Consider the following 27082-nt stretch of genomic DNA (forward strand, 5'->3'; position numbering starts at 1 on the left):
TGAACATAATTTTTCTTTATTTATAATTTAAAATAGAAAATAATGCTGATTTTCAATTATTTATAAATAAAAAGTTTTAAAATAATGAAAAATTCAAATTGTTAAAATATAATTATTATAGTTGCATGAATAGTGGTGCAATAAATACAAAAAAAAACTTATGTGAAAAGTCATGGGGTATTTTAGTCCATCACTATTTTATATCCTTAAAAGGTAATGTATAGGAATTTGAAGGATATATTAGTCTTTTAACATCTCATATCCTTTTCATCAATTATAGAAGTTATATGGACCAAATATTAATTTTTGGGCTCAGCTGGGCCCAAAACACAATTCTCCCAAATTAATTTACGTTGGAGGAAATATATATATACCGCGACAAGATGAGAAGAAATAAATTAGGGTGAGGGGTGCGGGGTGAGGGGTGAGGTGGTAGGTCTGGGGTGGAGAAATAAACTAATCAAAGATGAGAGGATGAGAAAATAAGGAAGAGAGGGTGAGAATGGACTCGTTGTTCATGCATGCATGCTTCACGTGCCTATCCTACTAATCCCCTCCATTCGCAAAATTGTGATCACGCAGACGCACGCACCACCCCCACAAGCCCACCACTGGTCCACAACTACAACCATCCTTTGCTCTCCTTGCAATTTTATTTTGGGCTGTCATTGGTACCGAAAATGTGCGGGAATAGGAAGGTTAAAAATATATAAATTTTAATTAATTTTAATCTTTTTTATATATATTTTTTATAATATAATCAAATATGAGAAAATCATTAACCAAACATAACGACATAACATTAATGTTTATGTGTGTGGTCACACATTGAGATAACCTTATTTGAGCCCAATAATTTTCTCTACTCTATTATAATGGTGGAGTCAGTTAGGCTATGTTTGATTCCCAAAAAAATTTGAGGAAAAATGTGAAGAAAAGAAAAAGTAAAGGAAAATAAAATATATTCCCTGAAAAATGTTAAGGCTGAGCCATTGTACTGAGTTCCACATTGTTCATAAGTGGCAAATTTATGTCCTAAAAATAATTGGTGGAGACTTGAAGCGTGGAGGAAGGAAAGGAGTTAAGCCCGGGTGAGGGAAAATAAAATATAGAGTCCTGGCAAAATGAACAATGCTCAAAAATTTTCCTTTCTGCTTTATCATTTCGTTTACATGTGCTAATCACAAGCTCACTATTACATGAATGCAACTATCATTATGCATTTTTCGGATCCAGAACTGGATCTCTCTCTTCTCTCTCTCTCTCTCTCATGTGAAGAATAATTTTACAACCATAATCTAATCACCAGCTCTTCTTTCCTGGAACCGAGGATGGAGAAGTTTGCCTGGGCTGATTACAATGGCCGCTCATTGTGTATCTTACATGCTGTGTCAGCCCGAGTCAGAAGGAGCAGCACTCATCGAAGCATTTGCTGGAGCTGAATGACTTCTTGCTGCTGTTCTGGTGGCAGTGAACTTAGCTGCTCTGGTGTGAGGTTTAATACTTGCTGCAGCAAGGCTGACTCAATCTCAGGTGGAAGCTGCAACTGCAGAAACAAAGCAAAATTTCAAATGCAAGAAAACAATTGCGCCAAAAACCTAACATTTGCAGCACCTTTCAAAACAATATGCATTGAAAAGACTTTGACCAGCTTGAATAATTTCAAGAAATTATGTGTTGAGTAAACTATCTAGGACAAGTTACAGAAGGGGAGGGAGTGGTGTGGGGAAGGTTGGCATCTATTTAAAAAACCACAAACTTCAACCCCAACCACCCGGAAATCCATTTTATATCACAAAATTATAAACTAAAAGGGTAAATCGACAACCCTCTATAGTCCTGTGGCGCCTGCTACTGCCTTTTATCTAACTTAATGATGTCATGTCTTGCTTCTTTTTGTGTGAATGCAAATTGCAATAGGATCAGCAAGCAGCAAGCAACTATTTAACTTGTAGGTTACATTGAGGCAGAAATATCCTTCAAACAGAGCATTCACCCAAACTCTAATACACTCAACCTAGAGATTCCAAATTCCTCTTCCATTTGACATCATATCACACCTAGAGCAGGCACAAGAAAATACAAAGCTGAACCAAGATCACTAATTACCTAAGAGTCTTCTCCTCTTAACTTTGTCCTTTCTCATATTAGATAACTAAAGTTCCTGGAAATTTACATCTATCTCATGATAATAATAACAATAGTAATAGTAGCAATAATAATAATAATAATACTAAATAAACTCCATACATGGCTTCACTTAGTTACTCCGTAGGAGTGCTATAGAGAATAAGCTTGAATGAGCTTGAATATCTGCTTCTATAGCAAACTCGACTCAAGCAAGCTTAGAATAAGCTTGAACAAGGACACTCCTCATAATAGTCTCCCTGATGCCCACCTGGCCTAGTTTACCCAGAGACCACCTATCAAAATTGAACTGAAAGTTTCAGCAAGAGCAAGAGTTTATTAAAGAGTATCACTCACTTTACTCTGATTTCCAAAGAAGTAGCCCCCCTAGCGGAAAACAATGGCCTAGAGGTAATGTCATTGAATTACCTGGAGATAGAAACTCAAAAAGCAGTTCAAACCGGAACAGGCTTTGTACCACATATTTTTAGCATTCCCCATATTCTCTTCGAAAAAATTATGCACGTCTTTCCAACCAGATGACCTGAATAGTATCTACAGAAGCACACCTCCTGAGAACTTTACACTTTAACCCAGTAACCAAACCATCAAAGGAGATAACCATCAAATTTGAAACTCCCTAACCAGGACTTAAAACAAGCAAGTGAGAAGCTTGACTAAGAGAAACAAGGGTAAGGTTAGTCATAGATTAGCTGCAGGCTAAGCATAGATGAGTTTTGATCCAAGAGGAGAAAACTGAAGGGTACACTGTGGCATAGTAAAGAAGCATCCACAGCTCATTAGAAAGTGATAAGTAACAGATCAAATTGAATAGGAACTCTTTCATCTAGTATGTTCCAATTGTGAGAAGATGAAAACTTAGTGGTCAACATATCATTACTTTGATAGGAGCATACCTGGTGAGCAGTTTGGATTTTGAGAATGGAAGCATGTCCCTTTTAGGCTTTCTACTAAGAGTCTAAATAGTTTAGAAGTAGGGATACAAAGATACAGTACATGCATATTGTAATACAAATGGACTAGATATGAACAACCAAGCCAATCCAAGAAGATCAATTATATTTGACCATATCTGGCATGATAGAGGAAAATGAAGAAAAAATACTGATTATTTGTCCATTTCTCCATGCACAATAAACAAATGTCAGTGGCAATAGCCTTGTGGGTGGATTTGGTGTGAGTTAATGGTATCGAGTCTATTGATGCTCTTGCAACTTCTAAGCAAGAAAATTGAAGAAACCAATGCCTTCTGTCTTCCAAATTGAAGAAGCTGATGGGAAAGTGGACCATTCATTACTTCTAGGGAGGGTAGAACGAATGAGAGGAAAGTAAAATCTGAATTTTCTGAACTTCATGGATGAATGGAGATGAGAGGAGAAAACACAGAAAAACCTTGGAAGATGTCCAAGGGCAAAATAAGAGTTTTCACTATGAGTTTAGCATCACATCCATTAAACTGCAGATTATACTTCGTTTTAATAAAAGAGTTCCAAAGAGGAGTTCAGTACTTAGGGATCCTCCAAAGCCATTTACTTGTAAACTCAAATAAAATGGCCCCCATACCGAACTCCCGTCTCTTTCAGGGCTTGATGCACCTCCCAACTACTGAGAGGACAGCATCTAACCTCCCCCCTACTGAGAGGATAGCATCTAACCTCCCCATGCCTAAACCATGCTCAGAATTTTCTCTAGAACAGTGGCAACATCATTGGAGATTTTAGAGACAGACACGCTTTAAATGGGGATACAAGCCAGGCAAAACAGGATGACGTGACTCTTCCTAACCAACCAAACCCAAACCATATAAACCCACCCTACTCACCCTAGGCCCAACAACTGGAATCTTTCTTCTATACATCCAAACACTTGGAAGCTTTCTCTGCAACTGAATAACAGAAACTCAAACCTCTTAAGGTTTCCTCCTAAACGTAGGCCTAAATGTTGTATGGGTCACTGATAGATGCTACCTCAGAATAGAAGTTGACCAAGTTACGCAGTTTGGATTAGCATTAATCTTTAGAGGGGGATGCCTGTATAACAGACATATGGTAGACATCCGCCAATTCACCTGGGGCACCTGTTCTGAAATCCCCTTTTTTGCTAATGGTATGACTTTGGAAATCCAAACCACAAGGGCATAGATCATATATTACTTTCTTGACCAATATGATAAGGGGATAAATGCAACACGATATCTACATGACCTATTGTAGGCTTACTTTTACCTCAACCAGGACTTGAATGAAACTAAAAGCTGGAAAACTACTTCATAGCCATCAACCAGGAAGCAGAATTAGTGGCTAATAGCTGCACTTTGATGCAATCAAGATTGAGTTGCTCTTGAGAACAAAGGTGAATGATTGAAATCCAAAAGAATTAAGCAATGGTGTTATTGGTCAGTCTAACTTCATCTATGCTGTCTAATTTGTTATTTTTAAATGGCCGATTTCAAGCCTGGATAAGGGAGAACAATGATAGGCAGAAGGCTAACACGAAAAACAGTCAAGATATGAATGATAATCTTGAAAAAGAATGTGTTGGGCCATTCCCTACTAGAAATGCATTCTATTGGACCTCAAGCTTAGTGAGAAGTGGACAAGGGTTATCTAGATTTCCCAGGGTGAAAAGCACCACATCATAGCCTGGATACAGTGTAAGTAGGCAAAGGTGTGTTGCACAGTTCAACTGATGACACAAGGTGAAGAAGCTAGCTCAAGAGAGTAGAATTCAATTAAGAACTTCAAATATTGTCACTAACAGAGGAAAGGATTGAATCAATAGAGAATTGCTATAGCTTGTGTACAGAAACTAAGTAGATAAAGACAGGCTTAGGGAAAATTTGAAAAAAGAAAAAAAAGAAGGATATGATACTCTAATTTGTTGTTTGTTGAAGATACTCTCATCCTTTATGATGCCAATCAAGAACATTTGGAGTGTTTGCGTTAGTCTTTCATATGATTTGAGATAACATCAGGATTAAAAATCAATTTGGAGAAAAGTTGATCCAGGTCAAGATGAGCGGTAATGAATATGGAGGATCTAGCAAGTGTTTTGGGCTGTAGGGTGGGCACCCTCTTGACTATTTATTTGGGCCTACCATAGGGACCAACTTTCAGATCGTCATGGGTTTGGGATGTGCTGGAGGAAAGAATTAAGAAACGGCTTACTATAGGGAACAAGCAATACCTATCAAAAGAAGGAAGACTAACTCTGATAAAACATACTTTTTTAAGCTTGCCAATCAACTTTATGTCTTTACTTATCATCCTTAGAAAGGTGAGCCCCAGATAGGAGAAGATCTAAAGAGATTTCTTTTGGGGAGGGGAGGTGCCCAAGTGAATAAGCCACATTTGGTGAATTGGCCAACAATTTGTATGCAGAAGAGGAATAGGGCCTTGGGTATTAGAAGCCTATCCATTCTCAATAAGGCCTTTCTCGGCAAATGGTATTGGAGATTCTTTACTAAGGCGAATTCCCTTTGGAATCGGGTGATTGCAAGGAAGCATGGGGAGGAAGATGAGACAGTTAGTGATTTGTTTATCTGCAAGGCTATATGTGCCTATGTCTCTCCACGTGTGGTATGAAGTCACACATGAGGGAGGGGGTGTTGGAATGCATGATATACATTGTGGGCCCAAATCCTACAAGCTTATACTTCTAGGAAACTTGGTTGTCTAATATTTCTCAAAGCCTTGTTCTTTTGGTCTAATGAAGCAATGAGGAATGTAACCTCTCCAATTTTCACTTTGTAGATAGATTGGGTGAGCCACTTAGAAGTGTGTGGTAATTTGTAGTTCCTTTTTTTCCCCCTACTTTTTCACAACTTGTACACAACACGCATACGTGGATTGTGCCCCCTTTGGATAGGAGTCAACATATATGGTAAGAGATGAAGAAATTAAAGAAAAAAAAAAAGCAGTTATTTTCACATAATGCAAAACCAAGTGGGGGAGTAAGTTTGAGATATCTTAGCAATACTACAGGAGACAAATTATACACTTTGGTTTTTAACAATTAGGATAATAGAGGCAAAGAAAGTAATTTTCAAGAAATGATGGCGAAGTTTTTTGAAATGGAGAAAAAGGCTTTCTAGGTAAAGTTTGAAGCCAATGGGGGAACTTGGATCTCAATAACAAAGAGGAGTCGAGGGTTTGTTGTTTCAGTAGGATTTGGAAAGGAGGAATTGGAATGGTTGTCGGAGCATTTGAAGAAAGTTGTGGAGTTGGAGGCTTCCAGGGGTTTTATTCAAAAGATTAGGAGCAAGACTAGGACTCACTTGATGGAGATTTGTTTCAATAGTAGAGGGTGATTCACGAAAATTACAGAAATTGTTACAAAAAGGACATCATTAATCCTTGTTGTTCCCGAGGGTGTTAAAGGCAATGGGTAGGAAGCCCTAAGGAAGGCGATTTCTTCAGTGCTAGATTTTTCTGATCAAGCTGGAAGAGTTTCGAAGGAGACGATTGAAGATTTTCAGGCGAGTAAGGGCATTTATAGAGGATGTCAGTCCTATGCAGATATGGTTGCAGAGGAAGGACCTAGGAACGGAGCTCTATTGCCAGTTGGAAAATGGGTCAGAGCTGTAATTTATGAAAGCAAAGAAAAAGTTCAAGATTGGGTTCATGTAGGAAAAGCTATTGCGGGGATGATGAGTATGAAAGGAATGGTGTCTGTAACCCCTATTTCCGCTTACAAGGGGTGTTTCTTTGTGGATTCTGCAAAGAGAGTTGAATGGTTCCAAGAGCAGGGAAGTTTATTAATGAGAGGAAGGTATATTTTTCTAAGGAGATGGTTGCCAAGAGAAAATACGGCTGTATTTGGAAAATTCAGCAGGGGTTGGTTAGAACTAAAAGGTCTTCCTTTTCATTTGTGGGACGAAGGTCAGTTGAAATACATTCTGAAGAAGTGGGGGAGGGTAACGAAGGTGGCACAGGACTCTTTGAAGCTTGTAGACTTGTCGAAGGTGAAGTTGTGGGTGGAGATGCTTCCAAATGTCGTGCTACTTGCATTGCTAGAGGTGGAAGATGAGGCCTGGTCATTCACAGTTGCAGTTTCAGTCACCGAAGAAGATGAAGAAGACGACCTTTTCAGGTCTGAGTCAACCCATAGCAGGGACGAGTTGATGCCAGCGGGAGGTTGCGTCTCTCAAAGGCCAAAGAATGCAGAGGGGCTATGTGGTAGCACTAGGGATAATGAGTGCTACAGAAGGAGGCCTTTTCCTCGATCACGTTATCGTCTCCTGGGCCCAGCGGAGGGAAACAATAACGGGCCCACTAAGCCTGAGGCCTTGTTTAAAGCCCGGTCTGTTAGGGCCCAGATTGGAGCGAAAAGTCTTGGGCCTCCTGCTGGTCCAATTTTTATTCAAGCCCACAAGACTGTAGCGCGATCGTCCTCAACGCTCCAGTGCGCAGAATCTTCTGCAAAGGAGGTCCCGTTATTTGTAAGTTCTCAAGGTCTAGTCGAAGCTAGGGCCGGCGGGGACAAGGCTTTCTCAGATGAGAATGGTTGGGCCTTTGAGAGAAAGGCCCAGTCTCTTCCCAACCCTAGTCCACTATCTGCCGCAATAGTGGGTTGTAACTTAAAAGGCCCGTCATAGTTGGGCCAAAGAATAGGAGGAATGAAGCCTTCTGTTAAGACGGGTTTGTTACGAAGGGAAGAAGATGCTGCAGTGAGAAGGGGAAAGCTTCTGAGGTTCAGACGAGAGGCTCTGTGAAGAAGAAAGAGAAATTTGGTTCAAGGAAGCTATGGACTACCCTTTTTCCTCCAAGTAGATAGCGAAAAGTGTCCAAAGGAAGAGGATTTCGGGGCGGGATCTCAGGTGGAACGAGGATTTAGAGTGAGTCCTCTCTTTCACTGTCAATCGTCAAGGAATCGAAAGCGGTATTCGGGGGAAGGGACTTCATCGTCAAGAGGCAAAGCGGCTTTGCGCAAACCCTATTTCAAAAAAGACAAAGAAGGATTTTTGGGCCAAGTGGGGTCTGATCTTCGTGGTTCATCAGTCACGGATTTGCCTTCTAATCAAGAAATCAGAGGTAAAGGGCTCAGTTTTAAGGGGAATTGTGGAATGTCGGTAGTGGAAAACATGGAGGTATGCCCGTCTTCACCTTCTTAGTCACCCGAGTCTTCTTTTCTCCCTTCTTGTGGTTTGGCACTTCCTTTGTCGAGTCCCTCTGGTCTAGATCTTCCTACTTCAGTCTTTCATTCTCAGTCTCCTATGGAAAATCGAGTAATTTCTGAAATTTTTTCTAAAAAAGATGTTGGCACTTTTTATCAAAAATCTGTTGGCAATCCTATCCATGATGTGGTGGAGGCCCAATTTGCTTATTCAAACCAAATGTCCAAGAGTTTTAACCCCATTAAGTCTAAACCCAATTTGCCTAAGGAGGTTTCCAACCTGGTTACAGTTAGCCAGGGTGATATTGTGGTCTCCCCATCGGGTGATACTGAAGAAGAGATTTCTAAGGCTATTTTTCAGTTAGATAGGGATAAGGCGCTGGGGCCTGATGACTTTACCATTGCAGTATTTCAAGATTGTTGGGATGTGATCAAGGAGGATTTAGTGAGAGTGTTTGCAGAGTTTCACAGAAGTAGGATTATCAATCAAAGCACTAATGCCTCCTTCATAGTTCTATTACCCAAAAAAAGCTTGACAAAGAAAATCTCAGACTTTAGACCTATTAGCTTGATCACTAGTCTCTACAAGATAATAGCCAAAGTGCTATCAGGGCGTTTAAGAGGGGTACTACATGAAACCATCCATTATACTCAAGGCGCTTTTGTTCAAGGGAGACACATATTGGATGCGGTTCTCATAGCCAATGAGATAGTAAATGAGAAAAGACGATCAAGGGAGGAAGGAGTCGTCTTCAAAATTGACTTTGAAAAGGCTTACGACCATGTGAGTTAGGATTTTTTGGATCATGAGTTGGAGAAGAAGGGGTTTAGTCCTAGATGGAGGAAATGGATGAGTGGTTGTTTGTCCACGATATCTTATGCAGTCTTAGTGAATGGAAACGCTAAAGGGTGGGTCAAGGCATCTAGAGGCTTAAGACAAGGCGACCCTAAATCCCTTTTTTTGTTTACTTTAGTTGCAGATGTACTAAGTAGGATGTTATTAAGAGCAGAGGAAAGAAATTCGTTGGAGGGTTTCAGGGTGGGTAGGTACAGAACTAAGGTGTCCCATTTGCAATTTGCAGATGATACCATTTTCTTTTCTAACACTAGGGAGGAAGAATTGCAGACTCTCAAGAGTCTATTGCTAGTGTTTGGTCATATTTCTGGGCTCAAGGTTAACCTTGACAAGAGTAATATTTATGGCATCAATCTTGATCGGAATCATCTTTCTAGGTTGGCTGAGTTGCTTGATTGCAAGATTTCTGGTTGGCCTATACTCTATCTGGGTCTTCCTTTGGGAGGGAATCCCAAGGCTTGTGGCTTTTGGGATCCAGTGATTGAGAGGATCTCGAGAAGATTAGATGGGTGGCAAAAGACTTATTTATCTTTTGGAGGAAGGATAACTTTTATCCAATCTTGCCTCACCCACATGCCCTGTTACTTGATTTCCTTGTTTAAGATACCCACTTCAGTGGCTGCAAAAATTGAGAGATTGCAAAGGGATTTTTTATGGTTAGGGATTGGGGAAGGTAAAAGAGATTATCTAGTTAGTTAGGATGTAGTATGTAATTCGAAGGCAAAAGGGGGATTGGGATTTGGGAATATTTCTCTAAGGAATCTCGCTCTCTTAGGGAAATGGTTGTGGAGGTACCCTAGAGAGGGTTCAGCTCTATGGCATCAGGTCATTTTAAGTATTTATAGATCACACTCTAATGGTTGGGATGCTAACACTATAGTCAGATGGTCACATCGTTGTCCTTGGAAGGCTATTGCACAAGCCTTTCACGAGTTTTCCAAGTTTACTCAGTTCGTGGTAGGAGATGAGGAAAGAATTCGGTTCTGGGAAGATTTGTGGTGGGGGGACCAACCTTTGAGATCCCAATATCCAAAACTATTTAGAGTAGTCTCGGATAAAAATTTCATATTTCTTCAATTCTCGGTTCTACTCGTCCTTTCTCTTGGAACTTTAATTTCCACCGTAACCTTTTCGATTCTGAGAAAGAAGATTTAGAAGGCCTCATGCGGTCACTTGATGGTTTGCATCTATCACCTTTAGTTTCAGATGCGAGATCCTGACCTTTATCTTCTTCAGGGATTTTTTCAATCAAATCTTTCTTTCTAACCTTATCCCAATTTTCTGGTTCTCCTCCAACTTTTCCTACTAAAAGTTCGTTTGGAATTCTCAAGTCCCTCTTAAAGTCAAGTCCTTTGTCTGGTTAGTAGCACACAAGAAGGTAAATACTAATGACTTGCTACAATTGAGAAGACCCTACAAAGCTCTTAGTCCTGATAATTGTAATATGTGCATGAAGAATCAACAGATCATCTTTTCCTACATTGCTCTTTGACGATGGGGTTGTGGCACAGATTATTTCAGTTAGCCAAGATGGATTGGGTTCCCCCGAGGAGCATCTTCGACATGTTGTCCATCAATTATAATGGTTTTGGTTTATCTAAAAGAGGGATAGTTTTGTGGCAAGCTGCGAACATCGCTTTAATTTGGGTTGTGTGGCGAGAAAGAAATGCGATGATTTTTTAGGATAAAGCAAGGAATTCAAAGTATCTTTGGGATTCTATTCATTTCCTTGCTTCTCTTTAGGCTTTCTGTTCCAAGGTTTTTAAGGGGACTCCCCTTAATGTGTTACAACTTGATTGGTTAGCGGTGTGCAATTCCAAAGGGTTGGTCTAATCTAGAGAGTTTGTTTGTTTTTACTTTGTATTTTCTTGTTTTTATATTCTTGTAGTTTAGTTTTCTTTGGTGGGAGGATTCTTCATCCTTCTCTTGTACTCCTTTTTTCTATCAATATATCCCTTTGTCATTTCCTATTAAAAAAATAATAGAGGCAAAGCAGTGGAGAAAGACAAAAATATAGGGAATAATTTAGGACTAGATCGAATTCTCATCAAAGTAAAATCTATAGTTTTTTTTTTTTGTTTCTAATTAGACAAAATTTGTAGTTGTTAACTCATAAAACATATCATGTATCATTTTTCTATTTTTCTATATCGTGTATCGTAAGTATTTTATATAGTGAAAAAGAAATATAAAAATATGTATATGTGTGTATATCTGTTGAAAGTATGAAGTATAGAGTAATATATAATCAATTTTATGCAAGATAGTAAGATCTAAAGAGTTAAACTATATCATATCACATGAAAACATTGAATGTTAAAATTTTGGAAAGTTTAAATTAACAAAATGACTTTAATATATAGATTCATCACATAATCCACAAAAGCAAACTTCTTCAATTTTTAGCTATAATTTTTAGTTCCAAATTCTAACTAAGTATATACGCTTATTGTGTTGTTAATTGATCCATATATATACACCCTTATAAAAAAAACTAATATTTTAAGTAAAAATATTTATTCATTAATCACCATCATTTTCATTGTCAACATTTAAACCACTCAAATGAAAGTTTTCCAATATTCATTGTAAAAAGAAACTTGACTTCTAATATAGCATTTGATAATAAGAAGGTAGTTTTTCATATAAGATTATTTTACCTATTTCTCCTTTTTACGATCAATTTGTAATCTATTGCGTATCGTATATGTATTGTAAGATACACTTTAAAGTAACATACGGATTGCAATACGTATCAATTTCTATAAGAAATGTATCGTACCATTGTTTTATATCGTATATCGTAAGTTTTTAACAACTATGCAATCTGGTTAAAGCCCCCACAAGCAGCTCAACTAGCAAGCATTCCTGTTTAGGAATGGAGGTCGCAGGTCCAAATCCGGGGCTTACTCAAAATATTGCTCCTAGGGAAGGAGACATTTATCCTTGGTTCTTCAGTCTTACATAGTGGATGTCCACATTACCAAAAAAATGTTGTGGTCTGTTCACGTAATTTGTTCAACAAGATCCCAAGGATGAAGATGTCGAATAAATGGAGTAGAAGCATTTGGAAATATATAAGATCAAAAGTGATATTTCAAAGTTAAGCCAATAATCATGGTATCAAGTTTTTGAGTCATATGATGAAGCTTTGATAGACAATGAACAAAGCTATAGACAACAAATGACAGTGTGGAAAAATTACTTTGGTTTATGCAGATGTAATTCATACTTAACGAGATTCATGGAAAGATTTAAAAAGCAGAAACTAAGACCTCAATATGTTGTTTTGCTTATAAAATGGAAATGATAGGATTGCATGCATCAGGTTATCAGTTTACCCTAGTCAATGGATATGAGGCAGCATTTGATATTTTGAACTTCTCTTATTCACAGTAACCATCTGATCCCAAAATTGAGCAAAAAGAAAACTTAGAACAAACACTTGCGACTACAAATAACAAACATTAAATTAATGGTTAAACTACCGATTTGACACAAAAGTTTCAGTTATTAGGTAATGAGCCAACAATGTATATCAAGCTGATTGAGATAAAACACTAACACCCCACCTCACGGATAACCATCTTTAAGCTTGCACTTTGGTTTAATAAATGAGGAAGGAAACATCAACATGATGATCTCCCTAAATCAAGGCTCTAATGTCATGTCAAGCTACCAAGTTGACCCTAAAGGGTTTGGAAAACAATGAGGGAGTTTAGTCAGGACTTGAGGAGATAACATCTATATGTATTTGTATGTGGACTAGACCTTTTTGTATAGTGGAGGAGTTCAATCATATTTTGATCAGGTTTTTGTAATTGTGGGGAGGACTCTTCATTCTGCTAATGTTCTTTTTATCCATAGTTAATACTTCTTTTGTTTCTGATAAAAAAAAATTGGACCCAAAACCTTAAGTCATTAGGTACTAAGCCAACAACATATATCAGGTTGATTTGGCTGAAGTCTTAACACTAATCAAGCTTAAGCAATGGCCTAATAAGTGGAGAACAGGAAAGCCAGGAATTATTCATATCATAAAATGATAAAACAGTACCTGAGGGGCCTTCTTATCCATGTGTTGCACTTCTTCTGCTTTACTTATTTGGTTTGCAGAGACTGAGCCAATTCCAAGAACTTGGGATGGTCCAGATGCAGATGCAGATGCAGAACTGGTAGATAAATTCAAACCCACAGTAGAAAAAGGGGCCCTCCGTCCATCATCCAATTTCACCATTTTTGAAGGGTGATTCATTGGTTCAGAAGTATCACGGGCCATGCTTTTTTTCATAGATAACCCCGAAGGCATGTTTGAATAGGTGTTATTAGTAACTTGAGAAGATCTATCAGCATTGTTATTAGTTGTCTCCGGAATGCTCGAAAATGTTGAGGAACCAGGCTGTTAGTTAAAAAAAAAAAAAATGAAACAAAAGAAAGAAAGAAAGAAAAAATGGACACAGGAAAAATATATATATATTTAGTAGAATTGAAAACAGGAAAAATAAATATATATTTAATAGAACTAACTAAAACCATTCAAGAAAACAGTATCTATAGCCACTAACTACTACATATTTTGCAGAAGGAAAATAGCAAAAGGCATACTGATTTTTTTCCAGTAATAGAAAAAGTTAGACATGTTTTTCTTAGGTTTTAAATTATCTTCAATAAAACAATAGAATAATTTAGCAAATCTATGGTGACGAAATGATTGAATAATCTCACTAACCAACTAATCTTCTTTTATGCAGCTTATTTTCCTCTCTTATTTTGTTAATCTATGACAAGACCAAAGATGGGAATGCAATCAGGATTATTCTTCCACGAAATAAAGCACAGTTATCACCAAGAGAAGTTCGGCACCTGAAAGCCTGAATCTGGGAATGAAGGACGAGTCATAAGTGTAGGTCGAAGAGTTGCATTTGGAATAACCAGCTGACTATTATTCCCTGATTTTGCAGATCCAAACTGTCCTGGTTGTTGTAACAAAGGGGGTTGCATTTGATGCTTCAAAGAAGAGGAAGATGCCACCTGAATTTGTGGCCTAACAGGCAATTTGGCTGGCGGCTGTGGGCGTACAGATGGAAGCGCCGTAACTCCTGACTGTCCAGCAAATGTGGCTTGTTGTAGAGCTTGGTTGTGGCCTTGGGGTGGAAGCTGAATTTGAGGCTGTGCCGGCTGTTGTGGAAGTGCAGAAAACTGGCTATGAACCAAAGAATTATGAGGCATGGCAGACACTTGGCCTTCTTGTCCTTTGGGCATCAACCCAAGCTGCATCTTGCTCTGTGCAAGAGGGGGTAGCCCACTAAGAGTTTGAACTGCTAGCTGCTGACCCTGTTGACCATCTTGTAACACAGGCTGTGTGGGTGGAACTGAAGCCTGCCGAATATTAGGCATCTGCAACTGCAAGTTCAAAGATTACATAGTATCTGTCATGCAATTCAAGTGTTGAATAATAAATGATCGCACAATAGTTTGAGGTAATGAAACAAACCACTTGAGGAGTCACCATTCCTAGCATTATCTGCGCCTGCAGTGGAAGTTCAACAACAACTTGTCAGATGAAGTAGTGTGTGGCAAATGTCATCATTAAAATGATGACGATGATGTATATAATATTAATAATGACAATTACAATGATGATGATAATAATCGTAAGTGTGTGGAAAATGTCACAATTTAAAAATAATAATAAGAAGAAGAAGTAAACAAATAAAATATTAGACATAAACAATGCACAACAAGATAGCATCACTTGAGTAGAAAATTAATGCACAAAAATGAGAATCTAGCCTCCAAAGGAAGAAGAAGAAGTAAACAATGCACAAAAAGATAATATCTCTTGACTAGAAATTTAATGCACAAAAATGAGAATCTAGCCTGCAAAGAACTGATGGATGTTAATAAGATCTTGTGAAATGGAGAATACATTCACAGAAATTAGGTCAGAGATAGTTAGGACTGAGATCTTTGGTGCTGCCTAATAAGGCCTTACGGGAATTACTATTGAGATCTGGTGACAAGCCTGTACTTTCATGGTTTTGTTTTCTTTCATTGCACCAATCTTGTTAGTCCATTTGACAATTGATCCTTATTGAGAGAGACAGTAATAGAGAATTTACTTGTTAACAATAGGCAGGAAATATATCATCACTAACATGTAGAAATCACCCAAAACATTTCTTTTCTGTGGTTTTCTAAAGCTCAGTTTTATTACAAATAGTCACACATATTGGCTTTCTAAAGAGTGCAACTGAAGTGTCAACCCAAACTGATTCAAGGATTCCTTGTGGTGACCCGAACCTGAAGGCCAGGACACCACAGTCATTTCACATGTGAAACCTGAAAGCTTAACATTAAAGTGATCCAACAAGTGAAGTATAGTAATTAAGCTAACAAAAAGTATGAATAAGAAATTTTGATTCCATATAAAAATCCATAAATCAAAATATTACAATTCTCCCAAAAAGTAGTAGTAAAATAAACCACTAATATCCACTTAAATTAGTCTCATCACTAAAGAAATAAAGTAACTTCTCGAGGCCTTCCTACCCATGTCACTCCTTCTCAGAATCAAGTGTACTCGAAACATTTAATAGGAGTAAGCTTGAAAGCCCAATAAGGGGTAGAGATCGAGTACATTTATTTTTCAAAAATGAAATAGAGAATGTTTGTAACATGAGTACAATCATACAAAATGAACTTGTATTACATGCGCTATTTTTAGAAAGTCTCAAATCAAATTTTTTTTATAAATGTGGATATATTAAAAAAATTTCTCATTGTTAACAAAAGTGTTCATCGTAGTGGGATTTATAGAAGTAGCTAATCTTAGAGTTCTTTACATGTTGGTAGGCAAAATCAGAACCAATATAATGGTATACCATAAGTTAGTAACTACCCAACTAACACAATTTTCAAATCATCATTACCCCCATCAAAGGTAATGAAGGTGAACATATTTTCTCTTGTTGACTAAGGCCAGATAACCAGAATGCACATGCAAGACAAAAGATGGTCAACTCTCGATATTAATACTTCAAACTTATCTAAACATTTTTCAGAATTTACAAAAGAATGTACTTGGTAATTAAAATAAAATAAAAACATTTTTTCACAAAATCCCATTGCATGAGTTTGATAATCCTAAATGAACGAAATTACAGAATTTTCTTATGAAACACCTAAGAAATTTAAATAATCCTTCAGGCTAAAGTTCCAATAATTGTTATACTTTAAAGTATACAATTATTTACTATTGAACCCTATGCCAAGATTAGGTGAATTAATTCATTTAGGGAAACCTCCAATTTCCATCACACAAGGTGACTTGACTTTGTTTTCCTAAAGAATTAACCCAATTTCTTTCCTAAGGAATTTTAGCCTAATGTTTTTTTCTGGCATCCAACCATCCACAATTTATTTTGCCTTACATGTGCATTATGGTTATCTAGCCCTAGTCAATAAGTGAAAAGATGTTGACCGAGATAATAATGATCTGAAATCCCAATTAGTAAGGTAGTTATTGACCTATAGTATACCATTATATTGGTTCTAGTTCCGTCAACCAACATGTAAGGAACATCTAAGGCTAACCACTTCTATCAATCCCACTATGATGAACACTTCTGTTAACAATAAGAAATTTTTTAATATATCCACATTTATAAAAAATTTCAAATTGAAACTTTTTTAAAATAGCACGTGCAATACAAGTTTATTTCATATGATTATACTCATGTTACAAACATTCTCTATTTCATTTTAAAAAAAATAAATGTAATTGATCTCTACCCCTTATTGGGCTTTCAAGCTTACTCCTATTAAATGTTTACAAGTACACTTGATTTTGAGGAGTAACATAGATAGGGAGGGCTCGAGAAGTTCTTTCATTTCTTTGGTTATGAGACTAGTTTAATAAGATATTAATGGTTTATTTTACTACTATTTTTTAGGAGAATTGTCATTTTTTGATTTATGGATTTTTATATGGAACAATAATTTCTCATTAATACTTTCTATTAGCTTAAACTACTTTAGACGGGTTTTGTGATTAGCATGTTACTAATTATTCCAAGTCATTAGGTGACTTTAATGTTAAACCTTCGGGTTTCATATGTGAAATGATCATGGTGTCCTAGCCTTTGAGTTTGGATCGCCACAAAGTGGTATCAGAGTTGATCTCTGACCTTGATGTGGTCCTTTGTTTGTTTAGTCCCACAAAGGGTGTCTACGACCCTGAAATCTCATGATGCACAACAAGGACGTTGTGTCTATATTGGAGATGATTGTGATATCCCACATCATATGAAAAAGTTTTTAACGCTATATATATATATATATGTTCCTCTTAACCTTATAGATGTGTTCTAAAACCATAAGGGATTTTGGGCCTAGAGAAGACAATATCCACATAACTGAGAGCAAGACGTTACAAAAAGTATCAGAATCGATCCTCGACCCCAATATGGGAGTATGTTTAACCCTACAAGGGGTATTTATCTATTAAATTCCACAATCTTGTAAGACACAACTAGGATGTTGTATTTTCATGAGAGGGTGATTGTGATATCTCACATCAGATAAGGAACAAAGCTTTTAGCGTTATATATGTATGAACTCTTCTTAATTTTGTAGACATGTTTCAAAGCTATGAGGGTTCATCGGGCCCATAATGGACAATATCTACACAATTGGGAGCGAGATGTTAAAAATGGTATCAGAACCAATCCCTAACCCCAATATGAGTCTTTGTTTGTTCAATCTCGTAAGGAGTGTCTATTTGTTTAGCCCTGCAATCTCATGAAACACAACGAGAACATTGTGTCCACATAATGGGATGATTGTGATATTCCATGTCGAATAGGGGAAAAAGTTCCCAACACTACATATGTAAGGGTTCTTCTTAACCTTATAGATGCATTTTAAAGTCATGAAAGTCTTTTGGGCCTAAAGTGGACAATATCTACACGGTTAGGAACAAGTCATTACAATTCTCCAACCAATGCTCTCTTTAAGTGGCATTTTCATTCAAAGAGGTTTCCATTTATCAACATTTTCTTTTTGAACTAGTTATCAAGAAAGAGTCAAGTTCAAGTTCAAGTACTAGAAGCAAGTGGATAGAGAAACCATATAGGAGACCATTAAAGGACCACTATCAGGTGGTAAGCAGATATATAGACACTGGACAACATCCTCAAAATTTCAGAACTGACAGTTTAGGATGTGCTATCCATGAAACTTTGCTGCACAAACCACATGAAGACATGCAGAGCAGGGAAACAAGCAATCCTACTTCTAGAGTACTATGGATTCATATGAACTACAAAGGTATGAACAAGAAAAAAAAACATTGCTTAAAACCCACTATGTTTTAATTTACAGAAGCATCAAAAGGGAGATGATAACCTGAAAAAGAGCTTTTGGCAACTGTGGGCTTGTGAGCAGTAGCTGTCTTGCTAATTCCTTGTTTTTTGTAGCCATTACCTGTCATTTAAGAATAAAACTATGCTATATATTTAAAGCTATTCATAAAAAAAAAAAAAAAACGAATGGACTTCTTCAAATATTCACCTTCAGGTCAGAAATGACCTCATTCAGCTGGTTTCTAGACATTTTTGCTAGATGAAGAGTTAAAGGATCACTTCCCAACATTGCCTGACTCTGAAAACCATTTTGATTGGACTTGCTACCAGCCTGAGCACCTCCCAGAGCTCCTGCCATGACAGATGAAGCAGCCATAGCCAATGGAAGACCAACTGGCTGATGCAGAGCAGCATCCCCAAGGATTGCTGGTCCACCCACTTGTTTTTGAGGTTCTGTAATATATCTCGTAAAGAAAAGACACATTATTAGAACTTGTATTAGCCAAAAAGGCAAAAGGAAGTGGATAAAACAAGAAGACTGACCAACATTAGCAACCATCCCAGGCCCACCACGACCCTGCATAAGGAGAAGCGATTATTGCAGTGTTATGCTTACAAAAATAAATGATGCTTAACACCACTTATTGCTCAATCATAAATTATCAAAAAGCTGAGACACAATGCCATGGCATGAAATATCAATGGCTGATCCAAACAGTGGAAGCATAAAGCATCACACTCAAGCTGAGAAAATTACACTTGGAATGAGGATGAATGCTATTTTTATTATTTTTCCATAAAATTGAAACTTTTTTAAAAGCAAGTAGGATAAGATGTAAGATTCCAGAAAACTTAACTCCCCCTTCATTTTAATCATATTATTAGCTCACTTACCAAGGATCAACATAAGCTCCATCTGGAAGTGTAAGACTCTTAGTTATGATAGCAGCAATATTTGTTGCCAATACCTATATTTACATTAAGGTGGTTGGGGGAAAAAGACCAAAAACACCGAGTAATGAAAGTGCAGCATTTTGGTCTGCACCATATTTGAAGAGGCAGGAAGCATATACAAGCTTTTACCGTAAAATAGGGCAAGATATAAGCCTCTCAAAATGTAAGAAAAAAACCATAACTAATTCACAAATAAACCTGGAAAAATACCAAAAATATATTGTTGAAAAAATCAGAGCATACGGAACTTGAAAATTACTTTTTACATGTTATAATAGCCTTAAACAAAAATGTTTTATACTATTTTTGCTATTCATGGGTTTTTTGCTCTTCTATACACCAAAAGATAAAAAGAACCAATAGCTTCTAACTACAAAGCAAAAAAGGAGAAAAAAATCACATGCAACTTTAATTCATCTCAGATTTCAATTCTAACAAATAGTAGGAAAGAACCATACTGAACATTTAAGACACAATCAAATCTACATAGCTGAAATGAGAAAGCTGAGATAATGGGTAGCAATACAAGAAATGATAGAACAAAGAAACTAATGCATTTCTTATATTGATATTCTGGTTAAACCCTCAACTTAACCCAAAAGATGACCTCAGACCTGATTTTGAGGCAAGGTTAGAAAAAGAAAACTGAAACAAGTTAGTCGAGTGTAGCTCAAGCTCTGCTAGGTGGCAAGTTAGTTCAAGCTTACTAGCAAGTCTAGCCAAGCAAGGACCAATCCTGAGCAACACCATACTAGGTACATAAACAGTCAATGTAGGTTTAGTCTTTATTTGGCAACACAGCCCTTGCCATTTCAATGGGTCTATGCTGTATCAGCAACTGCATGTTTCATACAAATGTAGAATTCTAAGATAGATACAAATATCATTTTTTTTTTTTTTTGATAAGTAAGCCAGAATTGTATTAAACCAGAGGCAAAAAGCCACATTGCATACAAGGGGTATACAAGGCAAGCTAAGGCCTCACAAGCAAAAAAGAAAGCCAAAAGAGCCTCACCACCCCTTAAGTGGAAGCTAAACACTCCAAAAAGCCTACAAGGGAGAGAGACTCCTCTCCAATATACAATCTAGCCCAGCTCCATAAATTACAAACAAAAAAATTCTTGAGTTTCTGAATACCTAACCCCCCCCCCCTAAAGGCTAATCTATTTCTCTCCTTCCAAACCGTCCAAAAAATACACAACGGGATGGATTTCCATATCTTTTTCCTTTTCTTCCCCACAAAAGGGTCCCTCCGGCAATTATCATATTAGACCATGAACAAGCAAGGTTACACTCATAAATAGGCTCACCGGCCAAAACCATGCTTGAATTGAATACTTGAACTTGTTTTGTTGTTTCCCCTCATTGCAGATGCTTGGGTGTTGTCTAATAACTGAAGGCTACACTGGCTAGTTCACAAGGCAGTTTTGTGAGGAAGAAAATGCGGAGACTGGCCCCTTAAAGTTTTGCTTGCTGTCTTTGGAATAAGAAAAATTACATAATCTTTTAGGGCTTGGAACTGTCACATTAGAAACTGAAATATTATACACACAGACACGCATATATGTGTAGGTAACATTTTTTTGTTCTTTTCTTCTTTTTTCCGCATATCCCCACCCCAATCCTCGTAACGCTTAAGGCAAAGTGAAATTTATCTTCATTTAAATCTTTGTTTGTCTGGTGGAAGGACTCCCTAGTGAAGGGGAGCTTATCATTTTCAGATTTCATTTGATAGGTTGAAGAAGATCTAAGGCCATTGGTTTTGGCTCTTTATTGTTTTCCTTTCTTTTGCATTGTTGAGTGCAGATTGTATAGCTTTTTATAAGGGAGTTCCTCATATACTCTGATATTCCATAATGCTCCTATCACTTAATAAACACCCAAATTAGCCTTATATATTTGATATATTAAGACTTTACTTTTGCAATTAGAACTGCCATTCAAGTTATTAACAACCCCAAATTCCCTAAAACTCTCTTGGGACCTTCTGATTCTGTAAATATGCAAACTTACAGGACACATGTCACTTTTTACGTATTATTAAGCAAGGAGTACATCTAACAGACTAAGGGTGTGAAGATGAACATCAAACTGGGCAAAAATTAGAGATTGTGTATGAAAAAATGAATATCCCACACTTGGTTTCAACCACTGAAACAGCCAAGCAAATACATTTTCTCTAAAAGAAACCACAATTTATTGAAGAGCAACCAAATTACACAAGAAGAAAACAAGATGTCCTTCAAGAGAAGATAAATAACATGCAAGGAAGAAGAAAATAAACTAAACAAAATATGTGGCCACAAAGGAAAAAATTAACTTCTTCAGACTCCTAAGAAAGTCATGGACCTTCATGATGAAACCAAGCAAAATAAACAGAGAAAATGAAGGATTTCATAGCCAGGCATCTAAAAGTCTTACCTGTTCTCTATTTCGGTCAGCACCTTTATCATTTTCAGCAAAATCGACTCGTAATTGCCGGCCATTGATCTCATAGCCCTGAAGATTACGACGAGCACTTAATGCTGTCTCTTCATCCTTATACTCACAGAATCCATAACCTTTTGGCTTCCCTGTTTCTCGATCAATAACCAATCTGAAGCAAAATAAATAAATAAATAAATAAAGAAAAAGGAAATAGAAACAAATTGCTGTTACTAAAAGAAAGTGAGGGAAATGTGGAGAAAACGTTCATTTCCCAGTTTCTTTAAATCAAAGGACAAAATACTGTTCATCTAAGAAGCTTTGAAGGGTTTAACTTGGATTATTGAAAAAGCAGTTGTGAAACCCTAATGCTGCAGCTGAGGTAAGGAACGAGGACTTTAGTCTAATCAAGCTGCCACCAAGTAATTGTTAGGTTCATGGTCCAGTGGTATCCATAGAGCAACCAGTTAGGAGAGAATTGGGAAACTTCAGGATTGAGTTAAGGAATGCCAATTTATCTCAATTAGGAAGCAATACCATCTAGCAGCAAGTAGGCATGTCTAGACTACACTTACAAATAAAAAGGGGCACCCACCCTATGATGTTTGAATGGGATCGTTATTGCATAATTCCATGAGAAATAAAATATGACCAATAGCAGTTTTACCTAATGGCCCCCAGAGGTAGCTTATTTCTTTACCCCCTATTGTGCATGGTCTTATTTGAAGAATGCATCCATCTACAAGCTACTAATCCAAGTTCAACAGCTTTAATGACCCCAAACAATTGATATCAGGGAACCTCTCATTGATAAGAACTTCCTATCTTTTTTCTTTTATTTTTAATTTTTATTCAACTCTAAATATTCTTATATTCTCTCTTTTTTCAATGTAATAATTAGAGAAAGAAATTCAAAAAAAAAAAAAAATAATCAATCAAAATCAAACAATCATACCAAAAGCAAAGTAAGAGCATCCGAGAAGGATCCCAGACTTACACCCGCATTGCATTGTGTAGACAAGGATACATTGGGTGAAGTTGGAGAGTTTGGGCATCATACGGAATCAAGAACTAACCCCATAGGTTATCACAACCCTTTTTCTTTTTTTTTTCTTTTTTTGATAGGGAAAACAACAAAACGTATTAAAACTGCCTCAAAAAAGGTGCATCAAAAGTCACATGAAGTATACAATAAGTGCCAACAAGCAAGCAAATAAGAAGAGAGAAAACAAAAAACAACCATCCTCTCCTTACTTGAAACTCAACCAATCTATAAAGCCTATCATGGTTATAGAATGATCATCTATGTACACTCTAGCCCACTCCAAAAAGATGTTGTAGGTTTGATAGAGACAAGGGACAGCCACCTTTAAAAGTTTATTTTTTTTTTTGATAGATAAACACACAGAAATATATTAAAAAGGGGCATAAAGGCGACCCAGAGTATACAGGGAGTATACAAGCATCACCTACAAAAAGAACCAGAAACAAAAAGGACAAACCCTTACCAGCCCTCAACAAGCCACCTTTAAAAGTTTATCAAAGGTGCAAAGGAGTGAGCTCCAAGGCCTAAACTTTAATTTGGCACTCTCTGAATGATGATGGGCTTAATTCGAATCTTATATAATTCAATATGGGTTCAGCCTAGAAAGTACTTCTCAAAAATTAAATTATGAGCCTAGTCAATGGTCATAAGTTGTTATTTTCAGTTATTAATATTGTCATTTTCCAAGAGTCTTTAGTATGGTCTCGTAGTCAGTCCAAGTTTTTGTCATTTTCAAGTTGCATCACTATTATGTGAATAAATCCAAGGATTTATAAGTCCCTAGAAAAGTTTTATACAGTAGTTGATGTATCTTTTGAAAATAATTGATGAATGAATGATAAAATTTTCAATAGCCACTATCTTCTTTGAGTAATACAAAGAGCACTCGGGTGTGAAGCCTAAAGGTTTCTACTTTCCTGTCCTGTAGCAATTTTGGCATCAAAGCTAGGGTGAGATCATGGCTACACAATCTAGAAGGAATTGTAGAGGAAGAATAATTAATAGCCAGCGTGATGAGATGCTAATTCAAATGGTGGATCAGCTTGATAGCCTCCACATTCAGTTAAGCAACGTTAAGACACGAATATCTCAGCCCACTAATGAATCATCACATGTTGAGCAAGGGGAAACATCTCAGGCTAACAACCAAGAAAATGAGAAGCAGCAAGAGGCAATTCAAGCACCACAATACCCTATGTCCAAAGGGCTTCAACTCTGAACCATTCTTTATTTATTTGCTTGGGTGTCTCCAACATGTTTGTACATGAGATGCATGAAAATGAAAGTTGTTACACCATCAAGCTGTCTGATAGCTAGTGAATAACATCATGTGCCTAAGTCATAGGACATTATGAAGCTAAAAGCCATCCTGAGGCATCTCCCTGTGCCAATAGACTTAAAGAATGTTCCTACATGACAAGATCAATTTGATCCGGCACTCGTCATCTATTTTCCTTGTGCAATCGCCTTTTATAATATACTCACTCCACCTTCTCTTTGCAACCTAGCTTTCATGCCTATCATGGTACCACTCCTTGTTCAATCCCACTTCCCTGTCCTCTGCTTATCAGAAACAAGGCTAGAATCCTGGTATCAGCAATTCCCATTGATACAATCTCTTAAGCTTCAATTGGATCTCAGAAGGTATCAGGGAAAAAAGGAAAAATAGAAAGGAATCTTAAGGATTTCATATGGTTTCGATCTGGAAAACATTTACACCATTCTCACCACTACTTGGTAGTGGGTCCCTATAAGGTTAGATATTTAAACCCAAAATTGGTTCTTTTACCAACTTTAAACATTGCAAGAATGAGACAAACATGACTTGTATTCAACTATCCCCGATTCCCCCTCCCAATTTAAACCATTCCTGATAAACCCCTACTGTAATCCCGATATCCCGCAGTCCCCCATTCCCAATTTCCAATCTTTTTCTAATACCGATGTTATTTTCCTTCTCAAATATCAATCACAGCAGTGGGAAGAAAAGAAAAAAGAGAACTTCACACCCAAGGTCGTTGCCAATTTCAAAAAAGATTCAACTTTCGCACTCGAATTGATTCCCAAAAAACAATCATAAAAACTCATAAACGGAGAGAATTTAAATATCGAAAGAAAAAAAAAATAGAATTCTAGGGTTGTTGAACAGGGAATTTGATAGGAATGGACCTGAAGGACACGACTGGACCGACCTCCTCGCAGATTTGAATAAGCTGTTCTTCAGTAGCGTCATAGGGTATGTTCCCAACTGTACAGAAAAAATCAAGAAACCAAAAAGATGAGATTTTCCATTCGGATTTCTCAGCAACCAAGCAAAGAACAACGATGGAGGAAGAAAAAAAGAAAGGAAAAGAAAGAAAGAAAGAAGAGAGAGACCAAAAACGCAGCGGTGTTGAGAAGAGGCCATGACTGAAGAATGAATACGTCGTCATAAGAAGAAGGTGAAGCAGAGCTTCAGCTTCTTCTTCTTCCTCCTCCTCCTCTCTGCAACTTCATATTTATTTCTGGGTCTTATTGGAGGCGGCCTTCGCAATTAGAATCGAGTCAGATGCCCAAATCCAAATAGCGTGTTTGGACTTCAAACTCCAAAATATTCAGAAAACATTAGGTTTTAAAATATTAAATATTATTTATGGAATCTCTATCAATCGCAATCCATCTTATTCACTTTATAGTTTATATTTCCTTTCTTAATATAGAAATAATCTATAAATAATTTTTTTTGAAATAATTTCCTATTTTTAAAATATAAAACAATTTTTCTAATTCAAAAATAAGTTAGATAAAATCAATTTTTTGAGAATTTATTCAAAAATATTTTTTTTATTCTTAAAAAATAAAAAATATTTTTAAAATTTTTTTTAAAATAAGAATATTTGACAAGTTGTTTTTAATAAATAAAAAGGATATTGTTTGGATAAATTGTTTTTAAAAATAATTTTTTATTTTAATTTTATACAATCATTATAAATTCAATTTACATAATATTAATTAAAATTAATTTTAAGTCTTGTTAAAAATGAAAATAGTCTTATAATTATAAATAAATTTTAAAATAACTATTTTTTAGTCAAATATGTATTTCAATATTATAATAAAACAATATACTATTTTTTATTATAATAAAATCATAAATAATTTCTTTTTTATATTATAAGAATATGGATATCGAAAAATAATAAAATCATTGTAGATCAATTTTTGTTCATAAATTTTAAATTTGTTTAAAAATTAGTAGACTCATTAATATATTAAACACATTAAGTTTTATTTTATTCAAAGTTTATTTATATAATAAAAAAATTACAAAAATATGATTATATGCAAATAAAAAATTAGTCAACTCAGTAAAAATGAATTTTGATATATGATTTTTTATTTTATTAAATTTTATGACTTTTTAGTACTTGTTAAATCAGTTTTTTAATTTTAAATTATTTTAAAAATTAATAAATTTTATACATCAATTATAACTTGATTTGGCAATTATTTTTTTAGTAAAAAATTTAGAGAAGTTAAAAGAAATTTAGGTAAAAAAAAACACTTATGATTTAAAGGAATATCATATTTAAATATTTTCAATATTGATATTGAATCATGGAGTGAGAAAAATAGAGATATCATGTTTACTTTTATTTATTTATTATAATTTATTATATTTTTATATTTTTCTTTTGATTTTAAATAAGATTAAAAACAATTTTTAGTCATTCTCTAAATATTGTTCTCTATTTTATTTTGTTTTTAAAAACTTATTTCTATGTTTATAATAATTTTAAATTTTCATTAACAAGTTTAAATCATTATATTTATAATAATTTTTTAATCTCTTTCAAAAAAAATATATTTTAATATCGCGCTTATAGTTTATATCAACCAACTTTACCTTTTTTTTTTTCTTTAAGTTTAATTTTCTTTATGAAGTGCCACTTTAATCCTTTTTGTTTTTTTTCTGTTAATAGCAATCATAAATCAATGCTAGGTTAGTCTATTAGTAATTTTTGTTTAAAATTTGATGAAAACAATCCTTATGAAAAAAAAAAAAAATAGGATTTTGTTAAGTAGATGATTGTAGGAAGTGCTTTTAACAAAAAAAAAAAAAAAAAATGTTTTTGAAACAAATTATGTGTTTGTTGGATAACTGTTTTTTAGAACAGTGTTTTGTTTTTCATAAAA

The 27082-nt window shown here is 35.9% G+C and overlaps 1 protein-coding gene across 1 annotated transcript; it reads right to left on the reverse strand.

Annotated features, from left to right (window-relative positions):
* Nucleotides 1-1125: 1125 nt before the first annotated feature.
* LOC100256296 (cleavage stimulating factor 64) lies at nt 1126-25507 on the reverse strand. The gene is made up of 10 exons (XM_002264581.5): nt 25283-25507; nt 25076-25154; nt 21859-22033; nt 19027-19060; nt 18692-18936; nt 18527-18604; nt 14613-14648; nt 13982-14521; nt 13176-13517; nt 1126-1546 (listed from the first exon to the last, which is right to left on the reverse strand). The coding sequence occupies exons 1-10, from the start codon at nt 25311-25313 to the stop codon at nt 1418-1420; spliced, it is 1689 nt and encodes a 562-aa protein (XP_002264617.2). The 5' UTR covers nt 25314-25507; the 3' UTR covers nt 1126-1417.
* Nucleotides 25508-27082: the final 1575 nt, after the last annotated feature.

This window comes from Vitis vinifera, chromosome 18 (genome assembly GCF_030704535.1).
Source record: "Vitis vinifera cultivar Pinot Noir 40024 chromosome 18, ASM3070453v1".
Taxonomy (NCBI): domain Eukaryota; kingdom Viridiplantae; phylum Streptophyta; class Magnoliopsida; order Vitales; family Vitaceae; genus Vitis; species Vitis vinifera.